This window comes from Ruditapes philippinarum, unplaced genomic scaffold, assembly GCF_026571515.1.
Source record: "Ruditapes philippinarum isolate M1 unplaced genomic scaffold, ASM2657151v2 ctg8445_1_1_1_1, whole genome shotgun sequence".
NCBI lineage: Eukaryota > Metazoa > Mollusca > Bivalvia > Venerida > Veneridae > Ruditapes > Ruditapes philippinarum.
The window spans coordinates 1,549-25,368 of record NW_026864925.1 but is presented as its reverse complement, the minus strand read 5'-3'; the positions used below and the strand labels follow the sequence as shown (position 1 = coordinate 25,368).

The following is a 23,820-nucleotide window of genomic DNA, read 5'->3' as shown; positions in this document are numbered from 1 at the left end:
TCAATAATCATGTGCAGTAAGTATTTCTTGAAATAATTTCAAGATCTTGTAATCTGTTAAATGAACTAACTACGCTACTTTGGTTAAAATACTACTGGATGAGTAATTCATTTACCTTGATTTGTTTATAATAATTCAATAACAAGACTTCATTGTACAAAAAATGTTTATTGTGTAAAGCCAAAGAAAATACAGTGATTTTTTTCTTCAAAAATAGTATGCTAACACAACAATATGCAATATACATGTATATAAAAATATAACAAGAAGAAATGCAAGAAGTAAGAAATAGTTAACAATTTGGATTCTGAAACATAGATTATTTATTCATAAGGCCATGCACAAATTGAATCAATCAATTTTTGTCATAGAGCTAAAAGAAAGGTGGAATGATAGTTTATACATGTAACAGACCCATTTAAGTGTCTGCCACATAACACAGGGATCATCTGACCATGGGTCTGAGCCTGTTCACGACCATGTTTTCCAAAGAAGCCAACTCAAGCATGGTTGAGAAGGCTTTCATGACAATCAAGCTAAAAATGTAGGTCAGAATCCAACTGACTTTTTTCATGAACTGTTTTACCTACACTGTTCCAAGACGAGCAAGATATCATTGCAAAAATATACAATATAATAATAAAAATGACAGCAGTAAACAAACTTTCCTTTTTATGTAAGGCACCAAATAACAAATAACAGTATTAAATCTGTAAATATAAGCAAAAGTTAATAATCAACAGTTTGAAAAGGCACATTACAAGAGATCCTTTTTCATATATCAGATCTGATTTTTATTCTGACTTTTTTTAAATTTTAACACCAAACAATTCACTTTAAAACACCAGGCTAATGAAAAAGACCTGTAAATCAAGCACAGACACTTGTTGGTTGAATTCAAGCATCTACAATTCTTGAATAAACAAGGTTATTTGATTGTAAAAATTAACTGAGTAAGAACTTGTTCTTCATTTTTATTCTGACTTTAATTTGATTAAAGTCGAAACTAGTGGAATGTGTTGTCTTGATTTTTTTACATTATAAACAGTTCTTCATCCAGTCACATCTGTTTGACACTGTTACAAACTAAAATGTTCAAAATTCCTATACAGACTAGATAGTAAAATATCTTGTAAAATATATAAAAATTGTGATGACAAAGAAATTTTTATTAACGAAGATAAAATATCATAGCAACATTAACCTAGATTGACCTCTTAACCTTACCCTTAATAATATCAGCCTTTGTCTATTTTTTTCTATTTCTTTATTTTTATAAATAGAAATTCGACACACTAGTTATTATTTTGATTGTCAACTCTCACTTCTGTTTAAATAAACAATTACACAATTTACTATATATTTTTAATAGTTTTACTCTCTTTTTTTAGGTAGACTTCAATTTATGTTGCAGATATAGATGTTCAAGAAATGCATATACAAAATGTATAAAATAAGGTATGATTTATACAAAAATGTTAATAAAAAGAAGAAGAAAAAATAAATACTTATCAAGCAAAAATAGTGCAAGAATAAAAAGAAAATGTGAATACTGTAAAATAAAAGAGAAAATTAAAACAAGATCTGCCAGTTAAACATTAAGATTGACTATTCTCATGAAGAACTACAGATATTGTCAGAATTAAGATTACGAAAGGACAACCATAGTTTAATTAAAATCTATGCTACAGTTATGAACCTACAGTTATGAACCTTGGACAGTGACCTTCAGTTATACTATATAATAAAAAAAACAGTTTGGTACAGTTGCAAGTGAATACATTTAGTAGTTGTTGAGATTACTACTGCACATAAAAATTTAACAACAAATTCTTAAAGTTCACAAGATGTATAATTTTGTGACAGAGTCAAAAGTCATGCCAGAATGATGTGTTTTTGAGTTACGTACAACTAGGATCCTGGAGACTTAATGTGAAAATCCAAGTGAAACCCTTCAGCAGATAATGAGTTATAAAGTTGCATATCAAACTTTAAACAAGTAGGACTTGCCTAAAATATTTTGCTAAGTAAAGCAAAAATAAAAATATAGAAATACAAAAAATATAGAAGAAATACAAATTCATGGCCTACACCAATACAATATAATAAAAAAAGAATATAACAATATCATAAAGGTATGATCATCATTAGCAAAGTAAAAGCAGATAAATGTCACATATTTATTCCATATTGTATCCAGTACAATACGGAGATATGCATATCTGGATTATTACCCAGCAAGACAAACCATATTGGACAAGCTGTGATACGAGTCCAAAATGTTTTTATTCAGCCGGGTTCTGGTCCAAATATATTCCTTTATTTAATAGAATACAGTTACATAGCCATTTTTATTCTATACCCATTTTATCTTATTTATGGAAGCAACACCTGGTATTTGTAGCCTCCTTCTACCCTTAACAATTAAATATACAAAGGGGATATTGAATGAGTGTAGATTTAATACTAAATAAGAACGAGTTGAATAAAATCATATTATGTGAGCATAACATTGCTTTATTCAATGAGTTTAATGAATTAAGTATTGAATCTAATATAATATTGCAATAATCACATATCCAAAAAAAGAACGGTTTAAAATTAAAGAGTGATTTTCATTGACCTGCCTAAAGTGTAACGCTTACATTGGCCGGCTTTAAAGCTATGCTTATGTATGCATGGGACAGCTTAACGAAATTATGAAAAAATAAGCTATTTTTGAAATTGTGACCCACGGCCAAACCATTAACATTTATGTTACATGTTAATCAAATGACAGTATCAAACGATGGAAAGCGTATACATTGAAATAATTTGAGCCGCGTCACGACAAAACCAACGTAATGGTTTGCGACCAGCATGGATCCAGACCAGCCTGAGTATCGGCGCAGTCTGATCAGGATCCATGCTGTTCGCTCACAAACCCTATTACAAGTAGAGAAACTGATAGCGAACAGCATGGATCCTGATCAGACTGCGCAGATGCGCAGGCTTGTCTGGATCCATGCTCGTTGCAAACGCATTATGTTGGTTTTGTCATGACGCGGCTCATTTATTATATTTATTCATATGGTTACATGGTGACCAGAAGTCTGGTAAATAGTAAAATAAAATAGGTAAAGAATAAAATTACATTCACATCAGATCATGTTAGGGATTTATCTCTAGAATGATGCATATTGTTATTTGACAATAAGAAAAAACAATTTCACATTGGACACTTTATATCTGTTATTTCAAATATCCAACAATTACACACAAAAAATTGAATAAATCTTATCAAGCATACTGTCCTTTGTCATTCCATCAAATTTTACACCATCCAATATTTATTTTATTTTATGAGTAAAAAATACATCTCGGGTTGATGGAAAATGGACGGACAAATATCATTATTGTAAAATTCTTATTAAAATTATGACTGTAAAAGGATTGTGCAATAGGATTGTATCCAGTTCATCAATTTTTATGCATGTTTTCTCTACATGTATAATATTATAGCTAACTCTAAAAGGTATCCAAGGCCTAGCATACATTATATTATGGAGGCAGGGCTTATCATAACTGATGGCAGCATACTAGTATAATCAGCGTGCTTGTTCTTTTTGGCATAGGGATTGCATATCAGACTTTGTTACTTTGTTACAGCAGATGTGACTCAATTTGTAAGGTTGTCAGATTTTTGGATAAAAAATATCACTCATCCTTTATAAGTAATTCAAAACTTGATAAATTGTATAAATTTATGAAAATAACTAACATAAATATTATTCTTCTTCTCTGATTCTACTACAACCAAATTGTAAATACATACATTTTATAACGACAACAAGTAACACTGTTCATCAGCAGTAATGAATTGCAAAAAATAGTACTGGAGCATATTCAAAGAAACTTTATAAATAAAACCTTACAATATCCAGTTGAATTGATTCCATACAAAACTTAAGATTTTTTAAGAAAACATCAGGTTTTTTTATTTACATCTTGGTTTAATTACAGACATCCAGTTTTATCAGAAACACCTTGTTTTATAGATAATTTCATGAACATCAAGTTTTATTAAAAATATCCACTTTAACGGTAAAGCCTAAATATTTAGTCTTAAATATGTAAAATACTTGGTTTTATCATAAATGTCACATTATGTGTTTTATGAGAAATATCCAATTAAATTAGAAATATTATGGTTTTATCAGAAATTTGGTTTTGAAATCAAATATCAGCTTTCTATCTGATTTTACCAGACACATCTGGTTTTATTAGAAATATTCCAGATTTATAAAACTGCTGTGGTGTTGGTAGTTTTCACTGCGGATCATGGCAGTAAGCCACACTGAATTTACCAGAGCACAGTTCAGTCACCTCATCTTTCCTGGGCATGCTGTCAAGCAGTTTACCAGTACTAGTTGCCTTCACTTTTGCAAGGAAGTGACAAATTCTGTACATGCCAAAGCAGAGGTACAGTGTGAATGACCATAGAAAGGATTTCATGATCAATCACAACAAAAGTGAACTGCACTGTCTGGGAATTGAACCTGGATTATTTGATTCTCAGTCCAACACTCTACCTTTTAGTTAACCAGATGGTTAGATTTATGGAATAAGAAATGTCAGTCAGGTTTTGTTTTATAAACATCAGTACAATTTTACACTAAGACACTGATAAGGGTTTTGTTTAATCAATCCAAATAATTTCTACATTTATTCAGGTGTTGTCAGTAAATATAGCTTTTTGTTTTGATATATACAACTTACATATCAAAAAACATATATCTGGAAAAATACATGAACACATTAGTTATTTCAATTTTAAGGGAGGTAATTCTGTTGGAAGCATGTTATTATGTGTTAATCTGTATCTTTCTACAGTTAACAGAGTCTGAGATACAGTTAATGTACCCCTGTATGGTCAGAACAAATTTAAACAGTTAATGTTATAGAAATGTGTATTAAATCAAGTATAAAATATCTATAACTTTCTTTCTTTGATAATCAAGATTCTCCATTGCAGACTATGATAATAATTTCAATAATTCTTGACTGAAATTGCAATATCCAACTTTTCTATGAAGCAAATACATTGTAATAGTAAATTAAACATAACCTAAATATTAATGAACCATAAGACATTAATATGAATAAAAGAACAACAAACCATTATAATAGACACTGAAAGATTATTACATAAAACATAAAAACCGGGCCATTACTTTACCATTTGATTAGAAAGCAGCTAAAACAATACATACTGTTCAACAGTTATGTTACTTCAATAAAAGATTCAATATTGTACATTATTTATCTATGTAGAAAATAGCATCCTTTCAACCCACTTTGACGTGTGTTTTTTTCTCAAATAACCGCCGATAGCAATATTTCTATTCAACCTTGTTATTATTCCCATTTACAGCTTGCTTCTCTAATGATTTTTTCTTTGATGTAAGAGACTTGTAATATTTATAGTCGGTACTTGCCAGACGGAGAAACAAACCTATGTTGACGGTTGTCAGGACAACGCTGGCCGCACAAAGGCACTGGAAATATAATTTCGGCACAAGGTAATAGTCAGTAAATAGTCCGTACAGTACGCGGGTAATTGGAATAAATCTAAACACAACAAATGTAAATATATTGAGTAAAAGAACAGTATGGTAGATGGTGTCATGGCCGAGACCTCGGAGAAGCTTTCTACTGTGTAAGAAGATGCTGTTAACCTCGGGTAGAAGGGCAATCAAATTGTATGCTATACACATCTTCATCTGTAAGTGGTACCAACCCATGAAGGATATCTGTGAAAATAGAGATGAGAAAAATATAATTGATTATTCTAAAATGACACTTTTGCATAATTTAACATTATTTAAAAAAAGAAATATTTTAAATTTTTTCTGTTGTATAAAATATCAAAAACAGAAGATTTATGAAATAAATATATTGATCAATCAAAATGGAATCAGACAAGTTAAAGTAATAAATCACGATGTAAGCATAACACTTTTTACAAGTTACATCAGTAAAACATCTGCATTCTTCTGATGAAATAGTTTGTATGCGAACCATTTTAAGGAACAGTTTTAAACTTTTATCCTAATAAATTAGTTTGTATGTTAACCACTTAAACAATTTCCAACTTTCACTTCTTGTTCTATAACAAATTCTAGTATTACTCTATAATAATAGTAGCATATTGATAGTTGGAAAGTTCGAAGTGATATCGCAGTATTCTAGCTTCAATTGAAGAAGACATCGTGTACCCCTCCATGTGCTTTTTCAAGCATTAGAAGGCACCTGTTTCTAACCTAAAATCTGCCAAAAGAATCAACAGAAGATAGGGGATCTAGCGTTTGAAGCTGACCGACTTCAAAAGACCATAGTACCCAAGGCAACACTTTATCTCTCACTGCATTATCTCAAACATAATGTTTACTATATATTATCGTCTAGTGTTGCGATACATATTTCCTAATTCATCATAATCTTTCCGTACAACAGCTTTAATTTTAATATACAGTCAAGACTGATGAGTGACCCCCTGATTTCAAGGAATCTCTTGTCTTCTATGTGACCTTGTTTCAGTCCGCCCAACATATTTCTCTATATTAATGTCATTATATTAGTTATGTATGCAAGTCACAATGGTATATGGATGTTTTTTAAAATTAAATTTTTTCTTTGTGACTGTATTTAGAGACTCCCTGTCATATATGTAACCTCTTCCTAAAGGTGCCCCTTGGATAATCACATATGACAGTCTTTACTATAATTGCCATGATTACATTGAGAAGCTAATACACATTTGATGCATTTTAAAATTTGATTTCATAATCAGTGATTTTTAATCTTGTATATTACTCCCAATCATAATTTTCTTCAGAGTCATGTAGTTTTCACAAAAACTGAACTTACATTTCCAAATTACCAATTATAGCAATTATTTTTATAGTTTTCCCCAAAATTAATAGGATTAGGCCTCTTCCCAATTAATAGAGAAAAACCGCTGATAATACACAAGCAGGTAGTTTATAGACGGGTGTTTTTTCTTCTTGCATTAGTCTTGTTTCTCTGTATGTTGATAGTATGCCTTTCTCGGTCTTCTCAATATTTACCAATTCACAGTTAATTTTCTGTAACTGACTTAGTGTGATTTTAATTCAGAAGGTATTAGAAGCCTAATGCAAAACCTCCTTTTTGAACAGTATTCCTACTGAGTTAACATGGGGCATAGGCTCAAGCCCTTCTGTGAGCCATTTTTTTTCCTTCATTTTCTTTTAACTTTAATATTCTGATTTGCCATGTCCGATTATGGTTTTCTTCTTTAATCTTGAATTGAGAAATATTTGCAAATTCATCTGTACTTTTTAGTGTTAACCGAGTGAAAATAAAGTAGTTTACAACTTAAATGTTTATATTTCCAAATTGGAATGGTTAATCTTCCATTTTTTAGCTCACCTGACCACGAAGTGGTCAAGGTGAGGTATAGTGATAGGGCTATGTCCGGTGTCCGTCACTCATGTTAAATATATACAGATTTTTCTCGTGTCAGTTCATACTTGTGCTTGTAATACTTGAATTAAATCTATCAAAGTTGGTACAGGACAGACCAAAAACATTTGCTGATTTGCAAGACCCTGTACTAGTAGCATAGGCCATATTGATTTAGTAACTCAAAATCTCTGAAACTAGGTACACAGCTTAATATAGAGAAAAAACGGCAGAATTCAAAATGCTGCAGGCATGGTTTGATTGAGCATTAATAATAATTGAACATTAATAATAATTTGTGTGTCAACTGTATCCGGAATCTTTTTTTTATAAATTTGTAAGAGTTACAAACATCTGGAAGACATCTCTTGCTTCTTGGGGTGTTTTATTTTATATATAAGTATAAAACTCATTTACAAGAAATAAAATATATTTGTAATAATTTCAACAAGCATGTACAGTCAATGATAACAAATTATGACAGAAACACATAAAATGTTTGTTCACTCACAAAGTGGCTAGGGTGGGGCTAATTAAGATATCTTAATGCGTACAATAACTTAATGTTATTTACATGAACTGTTTCTATGCATAAGAAAAATACAACACATTTGACTTAAACACACTGCACAACAAAAATTATATATTTTCTTAATCTAATACAATTGGTAGAATCAAACATCAGGTAACATAGAACTATCATAGCAAACAAATTGGTTGTAGATGTAAATAAGTTTTAGTATATTATCATTACCCTGCTTAACTAATGTACTACATAAATAATCCTGCTTTGAAGTTATATCACAAACCTAATTATCCTAGATGGGCTTGTCCGTCCTTCAATCTGGACCAAACTATCATTTTAAGGGAATATTTCATGTACATTTTGTGTACGGACTAAAAAGCGAACAGTGCATACCATGATCAGACTGCACATAAGTGCTGGCTGACTGGCTGATATTGGTCTTCACTGGTCACAGGGGTAGAATCAGAGCAGAATCAGTGTTAAGATGACATGTTACATGATGAAATTGTTACAACTACAAGATTCTTCTTATCACATGATATGGTAAAGTCATAAAATGTCAAAATCTGCAAAACTCTTCATGTTATGGGTATTATTATAAATGACATTAGTCATGTGACTCACTGACATGTGACTCGCATATGGCTGGATACAGGGCTTGCGCTGGCAGGAGCCAGTGAGCAAATTGGCTCCAAAATTATTTAATTAGCCCAAGAAAATCATGATTGGCTCAAACTTACGAAAAGTATAACTTTTGGAATATCCAGTCTAAATTTAGCATTTGCTATTTTAAGAATGGAAAAGTACACATATAATTTTCCATATGTCATGTTTTATATTAAATGAGCCCAGTGTAATGAAGTAAATAGTGTTTATATTGGATTGAATAGAAGCCACATCATGTGACAAAAGTATGAATACATGTATTTTGTTCATTAGAAAACACAGTTAACAAATCAAACTGTTTTTACTATCAAAATATCAATCACCCCTAAAATTTAATAGTTTCAACATAAATAATAATTTTCAATAACATAATAATGAATATCAATGTGATTTGTAGACTACCATAGGCATTTGGATAGATCATTTACATTTTTTTGTTGTCGGGTTTTACACCAACACAGTATAGGTCATACGGCGACTTTCCAGCTTTACTGGTGGAGGAATACCTCAGGTGCCCCTCCGTGTATTATTTCAGGCACAAACAGTCAACTGAGAGTGAGTAGATCATTTATTAACTGCAAACAGTACAGTATGTCAATGAAAAGTAACATATTAATCTGTGAAATTGTTTGCATTACACTGTTATGGGTTTTTTTTATCACCTTTATTCACTGTTGTCATTTGTTATGCTTTAGTTCCTTTCTGATGGAAATAATCAGTTTTTTGTTTTTTTCATGAATATTGTGAAAACATCATCAGATCTGCATAAAATTTTAGGCTTACAATGTCTGCACATGCATTGTTTTCAATTGTAGTAGGGCAGTCTAAGATCATTAGACTAACCGGCTGTATTAATTCCTAATATGAGCTGCGTCACGACAAAACCAACATAGTGCGTTTGCGACCAGCATGGATCCAGACCAGCCTGCGCATCCGCACAGTCTGATCAGGATCCATGCTGTTCGCTATCAGTTTCTGTACTTGTTATAGGGTTGGTAAGCGAACAGTATGGATCCTTATCAGACTGCGCGTATGCTCAGGCTGGTCTGGGTCCATAATGGTCGCAAACGCATTACGTTGGTTTTGTCATGACGCGGCTCATATAATCATCTAATGAGATTCACATAGCTGTTCAAAAAATAAAAGAAAAATGATTGAAGCAACCTCCCCCACTGCGCTCAAATTAAAAATGGAATGGAATTAAAATGTAGAATTTCTGCATACTTCAGGATGCAAAACAGCATAGAAGAAGAACTATGATAATTACAGGTATCAAAATATATAGGCGTCAAGTAAAGAATTATGATTATAACCATGTGAAGTACTGATAGAAGGGGAGCGGTGGCCTAGTGGTTAAGGTGTCTGCCTCTCAACCCAGAGATCATGGGTTCGAGCCCTACTCGGGTCACGACCATGTTTCTTCATACGACACCAGTACTGGTTGGTTCCAGGAAGCGGACTCGAAAGTGATTAATATAAGTTGCAAGAACTTGCTTCGCAATCGAGCTTAAATAAATATGTTTAAACCAAGTACTGATAGGGGCGTCAACTACACAATGATGTTAAAAAAAAAACTATCACATACAGATTGGGGCATCAACTACAAAATGTGAAACCTCGGGCAAGATATACATCATAGTATAGAATTATCTGAATCATTTAATTATTAAAAGACAAGAACTTATAAATAGCTACCATGTTTAGTAATGTTTTAGTATAAAATAAACTTACTATCCTCATCATTTAAAGCACCAAACTGTAAGAATTGTACAGGTATAAACACAAATATCTTGCTCTCAATTATTACTATTACAAAGAGTACAAAAATGTCAAACAAACACTTAAGTGCAAAACAACATTTCCAAAAACAAGAAAACTGTACAAAAGATCACCGTATGAAAAACTGGTATAACATTCAGATAAAAATAAGACATATTGCTAATGACGATGGACGCTCCATGAACTTGCTCATTTGTCAATGTACCTTAATGCACATAGGTCAATAAACAAAGGCTGAATAAGCAAAAAAAGTAAAAATCTATTTTTACCACTTGTGACCCTTGACCCCAGTGACCCCTAACTCCACAAAGTTAGAAGAACAGGCAAGATATGTTCCTACCAAAAAATATCCATCAATAAAATAAAGGCTAGATTTCTAAATAAAGAAGAAGTGTAAAATCTATTTTTAGCAATGGTGACTTTGACTTAAGTAGCCCTTCACTCCATTAAAAGTTAAATTTCGCAGTTAAAATGAAAAAAATAAAGTGGAATAAAAACAAGAGGGCCATGATGGCCCTGAGGTCGCTCACCTGTATATAGCCCCCCCCCCCCCCAACGTTGCGGGGCCAATTTAACCCAAGGGCTTTTATTTGCACAAACTTGGTAGACACCCATAAGAAGATGTTTTTTGCTAAACATCTAAGCTCTAGCTAATTGGGCTTTTTAAAAGAAGATTTTTTTTAAAGTTTTTACTATACACATATAGTTAAAAACAATGACACCCCTGGGGCCGGGCCAGTTTTGACCCCAGGGCTTTTATTTGAACAAACTTTGTAGACACTTACTAGAAGATGTTTCATGCTTAATATCTAAACTCTAGCTATTCGGGTTTTTTCAAAGAAGATTTTAAGTCTTTGCTATACACATATAAAGAAAATCAATGACCCCCGGGACGGGGCCAATTTTGACCCCAGGTCTTTTATTTGAACAAACTTTGTAGACACTCACTAAAAGATGTTTCATGCTTAATATCTTAACTCTAGCTATTTGGGTTTTTTCAAAAAAGATTTTTTAAGTTTTTGCTATACACATATAAGGAAAATCAATGACCCCTAGGGCGGTGCCAATTTTGACCCCAGGGCTTTTATTTGAACAAACTTGGTAGACACCAATTAGAACATGTTTGATGCTAAATATCTTAGCCATAGCTCTTTGAGTTCTTTAACAGAAGATTTTTTAAGTTTTTACTATATTCATATAGGGAAAATCAATGACCCCCGGGGCGGGGCCAATTTTGACCCCAGGGCTTTTATTTGAACAAACTTGGTAGACACTTATTAGATCATGTTTCATGCTAAATATCTTAGCTCTAACTCTTTTGGTTCTTTAAAAGTAGATTTTTTAAGTTTTTACTATATGCATATAGGGAAAATCAATGACCCCCCTGGGGCGGGGCCAATTTTGACCCTAGGGCTTTTTATTTGAACAAACTTGGTAGACACCTATTAGAACATGTTTGATGCTCAATATCTTAGCCATAGCTCTTTGAGTTCTTTAAAAGAAAATTTTTTAACTTTTTACTATATGCATATAGGGAAAATCAATGACCCCCCGGGCGGGGCCAATTTTGACCCCAGGGCTTTTATTTGAACAAACTTGGTAGACACCCATTAGAACATGTTTCATGCTAAATATCTTAGCTCTTACTCTTTTGGTTCTTTAAAAGAAGATTTTTTAAGTTTTTACTATATGCATATAGGGAAAATCAATGACCCCCTGGGGCGGGGCCAATTTTGACCCCAGGGCTTTTATTTGAACAAACTTGGTAGACACCTATTAGAACATGTTTGATGCTCAATATCTTAGCCATAGCTCTTTGAGTTCTTTAAAAGAAGATTTTTTAACTTTTTTACTATATGCATATAGGGAAAATCAATGACCCCCGGGGCGGGGCCAATTTTGACCCCAGGGCTTTTATTTGAACAAACTTGGTAGAAACCCATTAGAACATGTTTCATGCTAAATATCTTAGCTCTAGCTCTTTGGGTTCTTTAAAAGAAGATTTTTTAAGTTTTTACTATATGCATATAGGGAAAATCAATGATCCCCCGGGGCGGGGCCAATTTTGACCCCAGGGCTTTTATTTGAACAAACTTGGTAGACACTCACTAGAAGATGTTTCATGCCAAAAATCTAAGCTCTAGCTCTTATGGTTTTTTAAAAGAAGATATTTAAAGTTTTTTCTTTCGGTTGCCATGGCAACCAGAGTTCTGCATGGAATTAAATTCTTTGAACAATTTTTAAAGGTGACCACCAAAGGAACATTCCTGTGAAGTTTGGATGAAATTGGCTTAGTGGTTTATGAGGAGATGTCATTTAAAGTAAAAGTTTACGGACGGACGGACGGACGACGGACGGACGACGGACGGACGGACGCCGGACGAAAAGCGATCACAAAAGCTCACCCTGTCACTTTGTGACAGGTGAGCTAAAAATGTAAACAACAAATCTATTGCAGATTTATTGAGTATTAGACTCATAACAAGACATCTATACTGTCTTTGAGAGTACATCAATAATGTCCAATTTTTAACCTAAGATACTTTGACCTTGACCTAAATAGACCAAGTGACCTTGACCTAAATAGACCAAGTGACCTTGACCTAAATAGACCAAGTGACCTTGACCTAAATAGTCTAAGTGACCTTGACCAAAATGTTCTACATGTAAAAAGCCCAGTGACCTTGACCAAAATCGCCCAAATGACCTTCACGACAATGTCCTTAATAGCCCAAGTGACCTTGACAAAAATGACCTAAATAGCGCAAGTGACCTTGACCAAATTGACCTAAAAATCTATCTAATGGTAGCACTGTTCATAATGCAAAGTACCAACAATTAAATATGTAAGAAATCAGGGAATAAATGAAGATGCTATGAGAAACAGTATCACAGAGGGATATAGATGATGATGAATCACAAAAGTGGCATGGATATGTGATAAATAAAAATAAAGAAGGACAAGTGTCCAACTTTAATCATGTTGAAAAAAGTTTGAGTGAAAAATAAATTAAAGTGCATGGAATAAACCTATTTTACTTTAAAAGTAAAGTGTACTACAAACAATCAGATCCAGTATGTAAGCTAAATAGTCCAAAAATATGTAAGATACATAAAATGTAGATAATTAGCACAAAAATTGAAAATGTCATGTCTCAAAAAAACAACATTCAAAATACAACACTAAGACGATGAAAAAATGACAGCATATCTTACGTTTTGTTGTAAAATATTTCACAAATATTTTTGTACAATGAGACATGCTGCATTGATTTCTTTTTTTACAAAATTTGTATAAAACAAAACAATGACTTCTTGTTTAACTTGGTGTGTGAAAACAAAACTTTTTGTTATAGAAAAGTATAAAATCATAATAAACACAGTGTTCTATTAAAAACCAATTTATGTACCGTTCCAACCATAAATTCTTCAAAATATTGTAAACATTTTTCATATAAAAAAAACAGTTACTTTAACCATTTACGGTTCCTTACAAAAATTAAGCTTTAACTTTAAGTTTACAATATATTCAAAGAATATGAAAAAAATCAGTATAAGAATTACTATTACTGAATGTACAAGAATTACTATTACTGAATGTACAAGAATTACTATTACTGAATGTACAATAATTACTATTACTAAATGTACAACGCAAACTTTCATTCTTAGCTTAAAACATTCATGTAAGTGTTGCAAATTAAAATGGTATCATGGTATAAACCAAGAAGAAACAAAAACTAAAATTTGATCCCTAAACAAAAATAATTAATTGACTGCTAAAGAAAATTAAATTTTGATACACACAAAACTAGCTATTTCAGATAGTAGTTTCTGTACTTTACCACCAAGTACATTATTTAATAGAAGCAACTTTAATTTCAAAAGACTATTACATTGAATTCAGCAACAATCAGGTTCTGGTTCTTTAAAACATGTAAATTTATCTGATGAAATAAATAACATACGAAGTGCTGTCAGTAACACAGTGGGCTCCACTATTCTCAGTGCTTGACTGTAAGAGAAGGGCCATAACTCTGTAACCTATGTCCATCATGTTAGATAATCAAAGAGAAAAAAATGTTTCAACCCATTCCCTTTGGTAGAAGATACCAACATGAATGCAAAAACTTAACCAAAGTATGACACTGATGCCAGAGTGAGTACAATAACTCTCAATATTCTTTGAAAAGTTGAGCTAAAAACAATAATATTGTTAGATTTTCTGTGTCACACTATAGAAAATATATGTCCTTATATGTCAATTACTGTTCACCCTCCAATAAAATTTCCTTTTAGCTTACAAGTACATTTTCTCATCATAAATCAGTAAAACCAATTAATGTATGCAAGTTACATATATGACATCACATCAATTTACAGGCTTATCATTTCTGCCACATTTATCATTGACTTATCATGTGTCAACACTATTGATAATGTATGTACTGCACCACTACTATAAATGTTTAACAATCCTTTTGAGGGATTACAAGAATTTATGCTAAATGTAAAAAGAATGTCAGTCATAGGTTATATGATACAATGACAAATTTACACTTTTAGTTGAAACTAGAGCAAAATAAACACAAGTTATAAAATTAATGCCAAAATTCAGAAGGTCAATGGATACCAAATTTACAAAAATTGTCTTCAAAAAGTGCCATATATACAAATATTGCTGGAAAATACCTAATTAAGTAAACACAGACTGCCACAGAATCCTAAATATAGAAATGAATGCTAAAAAAAGCAATGTTGTCCCAAGATGAAAATTATACACTGTTTTATGAACGACAAATTTACACACATTGTTATAAATATATGATGCCAGGTTGAACGATGCCAAATTTACAAAGTTTGAAAACTGCTAACTTTCACAACTACTGAGGAAGGATGAAATATTTATACAGAATGAAAAATGGTTGAAATAACTTGATCTAATCTAAATGTAAAATGTTAATTCTTTATGAAATACTAACAGATACCAGTGTTTTTACTTAATCCTTTTAGGAAAAGGTCTATGTAAAACCCATTTCGGAAAATGTTTAATTGCATGATTATGTTAAAATTGCAAATATTGAGATTCGACAAATGTAAAACTTATAATTTTCAAAAATTACTTACAAAATTTTGAAGAATATTAGAATTTTCGGAGACCTAAATCAAGAAGGGGAAAAACACTGAATGCAAAAATAATTTAGTTCATTTTTTACAGGCAAGAATTGCTAGAATTCTAATTACATGTAACACAAAATTTGTAGTCATATTTTTTTTACAGTCACAACCAAGTGGTTTTGCCTATCTATAGAGTATCATAACATTAACTGTCATATCTAACATTGTATTATCAATCTTAGTCACCAATTAGTACCGAACTAGTCACATGGTTCACACATTATGTCATGGTAAATATTATAGAAAACAAAGACCAAAGTTCAAAGGTTACTACCAATGACATAAGTGAATTATATCATCATTATTCCTAGATGAAATACATCTTTTAGTATACAGTAAATGATTTTACAATGTTGATATATCACACAGCTACATGTAGCTAACTATAATAACCAAGATAATATAAATAAATTAATGAAATTGGAAAGCAAAGAATAAAAGCACAGGAAATAACATTTCATGACAGAATTTAACTAACATACAATCTGGAAAATTTGACCTTTAATGTCAGTCTCCCAAGGTAAAATTTCAATCCATTTAAATCAAGCCATGGTTAAGAGATATACTTTTTTTTAAATAATTATGATGACTACTACAGGCCAAGACATTGTTAATGTTGTCCATAGGGAGACCGACTGACATGACATAATTAAAATATACTTAACTTTTTGAATTATGCAAGGACATATAACTTTTTCACGTTTTAAGAATTATAGGATATGTTTGCAAAACTAATGATTCAAAATCTTTTACCATACTTTTCTTTTATATCCAATTCTGTTTTAACCTTTTCATATTGTGAGCTTTTATGATAACATTATCATAATCAGTAAAACACAATGATTTATCATTTTCTTAAAACATAATGCCAAAACAAAACCTTTATATATTCAATCACTGTGATTCACTATTTAAACAACTATGCATATACATGTACCTAATACACTAAGGGGAGACAATAACTGGTTATGAAACTAAATTGTAATTGTCTCCCTTATAATGCTAGCTAAAAAGCAACTAGACAACAGAAAGATTGCAATTCAGTACAAAGTCCATATATGTACAACTTTTATGTTCATATTCATATTCTGAATAATTCAAAGTTTTTCAAAACTATCATAGTGACTTAGTGAAAATGTTTAAATAAAACTGTTATTCTAAAATTTTGAAAATAATGATGCAAAAATTTACATTTCATTCAAGACAAACGTTCTAAAAGTACAATATATACTGACCAAATGTCAAGCTATAATACGTAATATATCTATATAGTTAATTGATTCATTTATATTTAATCTTGTATCTTTCGGTGTACATATGTATACAAATATTAAAATGCAACCTTTATTAAACTGTTTATTTCATAGCAATTTCTAAAACTAGAAGTGTCCATTAATTAAACAGCATTATTACTATAACATTAATTTGATTTTAAATGAGCATTTTGATTATTGTTTCCATTTATAACTGGCTGCTTTGATTTCTTCGGTGTTGACGGTCTTCTTAACACATCATTTCTTAAAAGTCTCCAGAACAACACAGGATTTATCGAGTTCATCACAAAAATAGAAAAACACAAAAACCGGAAGTAGACTGGTGGCACCCGGTGAGATTCTGTGTACATTCCGTACGAGATCCGACACAGCGACCAGCCGCGGCAGACGAAAAATGTCACCAAGTTCAACATACAGACTAAACGATAAAATTTGTTGTCAAATTTGTACTGTAATAAATGTAGAAGCTTGCGGGAATGTAGGAAGAAACTGTTAATTTCGGCCATGATGGCAACTACATTGTAACCTATACACATCTCCTCATGCAGGTTGTACCAGAACATGGAAGTTACCTGAAATACGTACATAATTTCTTTTATTAAATGTTTTTCTAAAAAATCTTATTCTTAACAAATAAATTGGTTTGAAAAAGAGATTGAGATTTCATGCTCTTGATATGAGACGCGTCACAACAAAACCAACATAATGCTTTTGCGCCCAGCATGGATCCAGACCAGCCTGCGCATCCAGGCAGTGTGATCAGGATCTGTGCTGTTCGCTATCAGTTTCTCTACTTGTTATAGGGTTTGTAAGCGAACAGCATGGATCCTGATCAGACTGCGCGGTTGCTGGTCGCAAACGCATTTGTTGGTTTTGTCGTGGCGCGGCTCATATATACACGTATATACTATCCTTGAACACTGATTGTTGTGTTCTCTGTAATTCAATATACGGTAGAAAATTTGATTTCTTTTTTTTTTTTGGTAGGATTATAAGTTCTGCTTGTATAATTATAGTACAATTTCAGTTATGTGACCAATGAAAGAAAACAAGATTATGCAATTTTGTGCAAGATTTTGCTCAAAAAATAAATTGAAATATTAGAAATAAATAGAAGGTAATAATTATGACAGGACAAAAACTGTTGTTAACAATAAACATATTCAATATCCAATTTAATTTTAAAATGCTACTTAATCATATCAATTATGTACGGAAGTCAGTTCACTTCACATTGTTCTTTAATTACAAAATAGTAAATTTCAAAATTTCAAGAATTAACAAAAACTGGCCAACTTAAGCAGAATAGCCACAGCTCATACTGAAACTAGAAGAAATGCTGTTTTTTTTCCCCCATACCCGCACATTTGTACAGAAATGAAGAAATTAAAGAACAATATGACATAAATATTGAGACAGTTCAGTAACATGTTTGTACAAAATGATCACATAAATATGATGTACATTTTGTATATGCAATCATAGAATTTTATAAATATATAACACTCCTGAAGAAAATTGTGAGCTACCATTAGCTTTTGCAAGTCATACCTGAAGTTACCACAGCCCCTAAAAAGTTCAAGCTCTGGCCCCGTGTTCACAAAGAAAAGATCAGGATCAGGATCAAGTGATCCTGATTTTATTTTCTTTGTTTTATATAACTAATATTGATCGTATTTTGCTAGAATTGAATGGTACATAAAGTTAATGTAATATTTTGCTGATTTGCAAAGAAACAATCCTGTTTTGGGATAAAATAGACAAATAACGAAACAAATACAAAAATAATGGGATCAAAATAAGGATCAATTTTAGGATCAAGATCAATATTTGGATTTACTGTAAAATGCCCATATCTTTCAAAAATTACAATAAATTTATTCTTTAATTTCAAAAACATGCTATTTCAAGTCCAGTTTTATCAAGTTAGTATTAAATATCTAATCTATAAGAATTAACAATGGATAATATTTGAGTTTTTAGATTTGATCCTGATCTTGATCCTGATCCTAAAATCTTTGTGAACACGGGGCCTGGGGGTAGCATTACATTGTTAAAATGACGCAACATACAACCAAAGCTAACAAAACAAAATAACTTTTATTTCAATATTGTGAATAAAAACAAGAACTGTCGGAGGACAGTAACGCTCGACTATTCGAAAAGTTGTCACAAGGGTGTTTCATCGAGTATAATAATGCTTACCTATATGAATACATAAAATTGTCCGAAAAGGTACAAAGGCTTGTTATTAAGATGTTTTATCGAGTAAATCACTGCTTTATTATTATGAATGCATAAAATTGTCCCAAAAAAGGCACAAACCCTTCAGTAGTTATGGAGATACCAGCTTACAAGCAAAACCTTTACCAAGAATTTCTAAGTCGAAAAAGGGGCATAATTATGCAAAAAAGCAAATCAGAGTTATGGGACTTGTGCCAATCATGTAAGATAATCACAGAGAACAAGTGTGTGAAGTTTCAATCCATTCCCTTCAGTAGTTATGGAGATACCAGCTTACACGCAAAAACTTAACCAAGAATTTCTAAGTCGAAAAAGGGGCATAATTATGCAAAAAAAGCAAATCAGAGTTATGGGACTTGTGCCAATCATGTTAGATAATCACAGAGAACAAGTGTGTGAAGTTTCAATCCATTCCCTTCAATAGTTATGGGGATACCAGCTTACACGCAAAACTTAAGCAAGAATTTCTAAGTCGAAAAAGGGGCATAATTATGCAAAAGAAGCAAATCTGAGTTATGGGACTTGTGCCAATCATGTTAGATAATCACAGAGAACAAGTTTGTGAAGTTTCAATCCATTTCCTTCAGTAGTTATAGGGATACCAGCTTACACGCAAAAACTTAACCATAGGGAGGCCGACAAATGGGTGACTGCATTATTATTCTGCGAAAAGTCGAGCTAAAAAAGGAAAAAAGAAAAAAAAGGAAAAACAAGTAAAAAGTAAGAAAAGTAAGAGGTAAAGCATTCATGATTGCAAGGTGACAGCAGAAAATTGATAGAAATATCAGTAACTATAGAGAATACTAAAAGCATGACTATGATGGTATATAAGTTCAGTCTGATATAGCTGAAAATATGGCCTATAATGCCCTAGTCACTTAAAATCCAGGACACAAGTCTCACATATCAGCCGGACAAACACTTGTCACTGAATCAGCAAGGTCTTACAATCACATATATTTCAGCCTAACAAGCTAAGTCTCTACATAGTACATGTAAATAAGCAAGATCTTAGGCCCACATTTCAGCCTAACAAGCCAACTCACTACATAGTAAATAAGCAAGGTCTTAGGCCCACATTTCAGTCTAACAAACCAAGTCACTATGTAGTAAATAAGCAAGGTCTTGGGCCCATATTTCAGCCTAACAAGCCAACTCACTACATAGTAAACTGTCAATAAGCAAGGTCTTAGGCCAACATTTCAGTCTAACAAGCCAAGTCACTAAATAGTAAATAAGCAAGGTCTTGGGCTCATATTTCAGCCTGACAAGATCAAGTCACTAAATAAGCAAGATCTCAGCCTAACCAGCCTGGGTCACTAAATAAGCACAGTATAAGTCTCACATTTCATCGTGACAACCTCATGTCATTTGGTAAGTTAAACCATAGGTTCACATTTTGACCTGTCAAGCTCAAGAACATGTAACCAATTCTAGCTTGTTTTCCATAGGTATGTTTTCTTCAATACCCCAAAGCCACAATGAACAATGTTTCCAACAATCTTCAAGCAACTATCATGTGACATCATAAGCTTTGATAATCTAATATTATTATAACAAACAATTGTATTCTTGAGATTACACAATACATATAGCCTAATAATTATTCTAATACTAGTATGAAGCAGTCAGCTATATGTGAAGATTGAAAGCATATAAAATACAGAATCTCCTAGGGACTTCAAAACTTCAGTATAATAAGACCAAATCCCTCACAATCTAATCTATAATAATAAACTTCATATTTAGTAAAAAAGTAACTTACTGCTATATGATGAAGTGTGACTTCCCAATTAGCTATCAGCTTGCCATTGTACATCAGATCTAGGAAATCATACACAAAGTAACCTGAAAGGAAAAACCAAAAATCTTGAGTTAATTAATCAAGGTTAATCATAAAATTATCTAGCTTTCAAATATATGCAAATGCATGTGAAATAAATCCTGCCCACACACAGCATTCAAACCAATAAACATCAGCTTATAAGCATAGTTTTGCCTTTTTAATGTGCAAATCTGTTGGTATAGAACTGTTCACTAATAGGGGAGAAGATGGTTAAAGCAGCCTAGTAGCTCAGCCCATAAAACTGTTCCAAGAGTCCCAGGTTCGAGTCTCAGTCAGGATGAACTGTCAGGATTCACACTTTTGTCATCAACATTTCTTGTCTGACATGGACTATGACAGTAAGAAGCTTTAAGTCTGTCAATTTACATTGTTTCTGCTTCCATTAGAAAATTGAACTTCTACAATGTATTTAAATTTAGTGTTGAAACATGTAACCATATAGACCTATTGCCTAATAGGGAAAAAGATAAGTAGATGGATAAAAAAATAACTCAGTTGGGGGAGCTTCTGAAAAAAGTGTTTCAAGGGTCTCAAGTTTGAGTCTAGATCAGGCTACTTTTTCTCTCATTTTTCTTGCATTGTATGTCTATATGACAAATCTTAGCATAAAAAGGTTAACATACCTGTTGAGAAGGCAATCATTAGATATGTGAAGTAATTAATATGGTGAACTAGGTCATCCAACATCTCTGGATAAAAATATAAACTGAAACAAAAGTAGAATAGAAAGTATTAATACATGTACAGTTAACTGACATAAGCAAATAAAAGAAAGTAAATGCTTCTATTTATACAATAAACTTGCAAGCTATCTTCTTATATGATATTTGAATAGCATGTGTAAAAAGCACATGCACTGCCGATTGGATAGTTTAAATATACATAAAACCAGTTTGATTACACATTATTGTAACACTTTTTGTCATTTGTAATATTTCATTATCTTAGCTGTTCAAATAAGGAAGTTATCAACATTTTTCAAAGATCTGATTGAAACTTTTGCTCAGTGTATATATTCAATATATATTGATGAAGAGCTGATTTTCAAAATAATTTATCTGAAGGTGGTAAGCAGTTTGAATGGTACACAATCCTAAGAAAGAAAAAGAACTTAAAATACTTTTAATACAAATATAGTCTGAAGTTGCTATAAATAAAGCTACAGGGATGGCCGTGAAAAGATACTTGGGAGATAGAGAGAGGTCAAGTAGTCTTCATTAAGGATAGTAACCAGAACATAGTGAATAAGAAACGGAACATCTTTTCTTTTACCACAGTCAATGTATTATATAAAAAACTTAAAAAGGGATACAAATTCAAATAATTCAACAATGCACCCCACATTGACAGTTTCTGTATAAACTGCTTAAATTATAACCGAGGTATATCAAGTGTAAAAACATGAGTTGTTTCCATTGTCTTCGACTTAAATTGATATCTCTAATACTTAAACAATACTAATTTTGCCACATTCAAACCACTAGTTATTTGCTATTTATAGACCAATTTTATTTTTCATTACATCAATGAAAAGCTTGTGATCTTAGCTTCATCTCACCTCTTTAGGCACCAAAAGTATTTAAAAAAATTTGTTAAAACTACCACATGTCAGACTATTTAACATAGAGATACACAGCCGGTAATCTTTACTCGCAAAATTACTGAGAAGAAAAGCCTGTGATCTGCCAGGTTCGCAACTGTCAATTGGTGTATTAGTTAGTCAAAACCTTCTGCGGTTGGCCTAGGAATGTACGTATTATTATAATTTATCATCATTAAATTGACTGTGAGTCATAAAAGCAAGGAAAACCTGTTTTTTAATTCATATACTAAATGTAAATTGTGGAATTTGAATCTTTCATACGGGATGAACAAGCCGAAGCAAGTTATTGTGTACCTAAAAGCAAGTCGCATTTCTATATATTTTTTTCAGCGATACAAGCGACATATTTTCCTGGGTCTTCAAATTTGCCGAAATCGTTTAGATTCAAACAGATCCTATAGAGAATCATATATAAATTTTGTTAAAACGAGATATGCATACACAATATACAAACCAAAGTATATCCCATGTGCCACATATGGCTGCATGTATCCAAGAAATGAATAAATTGTTCCATCTCCACGGGTCTCCTTTCACGTTTTTGGGAGGTCCAATTTTGGTGACCACTATATTGGTGAGTATAAATGATATTATACTGACAAAGAACATACAATATCCATAACTGCGTTCCACTTTATTGTGTGGATCGAAAATAAATTCTTTTTCTGTCATTTTCACTATAAATTTCTAAAAATATTGCTTCCGGGGAATCCTGGCGATGTCTCATCGATGCGTCACGTGACGAAATCGCTTATAACATGGACAAGATGTAAACAATAAACACACGTGTTGCCAGGTTCGCTGTCAAAACAGATTTATTCTCTAGATTTCTTGACTTGTTAAGGATTAAGCGACAAGACGGAACATGATTCATTTTAATCCTTAAACTGAGAGACTTTGAAGATTAATTTTGCATAATTATGTCTAAATGACCGAGCTGGACTGATGTTATTTGATTAATTCCCAGATTAATTGAAATACGTATAGAAATGAATAGTTTGACGCAATCAGGGCTGTAATTAAAAGCGTGACGCAACGCAGTTAGACCTGCGTGTATGATTTAATCAACATTGAAAAATACACATAATTAAATTATTAAAGTTTCTATTTGTTTGAAAAGATATGAAGCGATATCAGTTATACGGTGGCACAGAGGTGACATATGTGTGTGTTTTTATTTTTCTCGTGCGCACGAGATACCATGTCATGACCACGAGTC

General features: G+C 32.1%; 1 protein-coding gene across 4 annotated transcripts in view; it reads right to left on the bottom strand.

The window, feature by feature from the left end:
* LOC132727292 (TLC domain-containing protein 2-like) overlaps nucleotides 1–23,405 on the bottom strand; it is a 67,435-nt gene extending 44,030 nt beyond the window's left edge. The window contains exons 1-5 of one of the 4 annotated variants that reach the window (XR_009625330.1): nucleotides 23,056–23,392; nucleotides 21,622–21,704; nucleotides 20,918–21,000; nucleotides 13,108–17,480; nucleotides 11,269–13,059 (exon numbers count right to left, since the gene is read on the bottom strand). Coding sequence is in view for 3 of the 4 variants with exons in the window: in XM_060712723.1 (XP_060568706.1) it covers nucleotides 17,055–17,480; nucleotides 20,918–21,000; nucleotides 21,622–21,704; nucleotides 23,056–23,273 (810 nt within the window). In the remaining variant the exon portion in view is untranslated. Of the gene's footprint in view, nucleotides 1–152; nucleotides 5,793–11,268; nucleotides 17,481–20,917; nucleotides 21,001–21,621; nucleotides 21,705–23,055 lie in introns of those variants that run through there. The other 3 variants (XM_060712724.1, XM_060712723.1, XM_060712725.1) reach the window with 3 other exon arrangements.
* Between the last annotated feature and the right edge of the window lie 415 nt (nucleotides 23,406–23,820).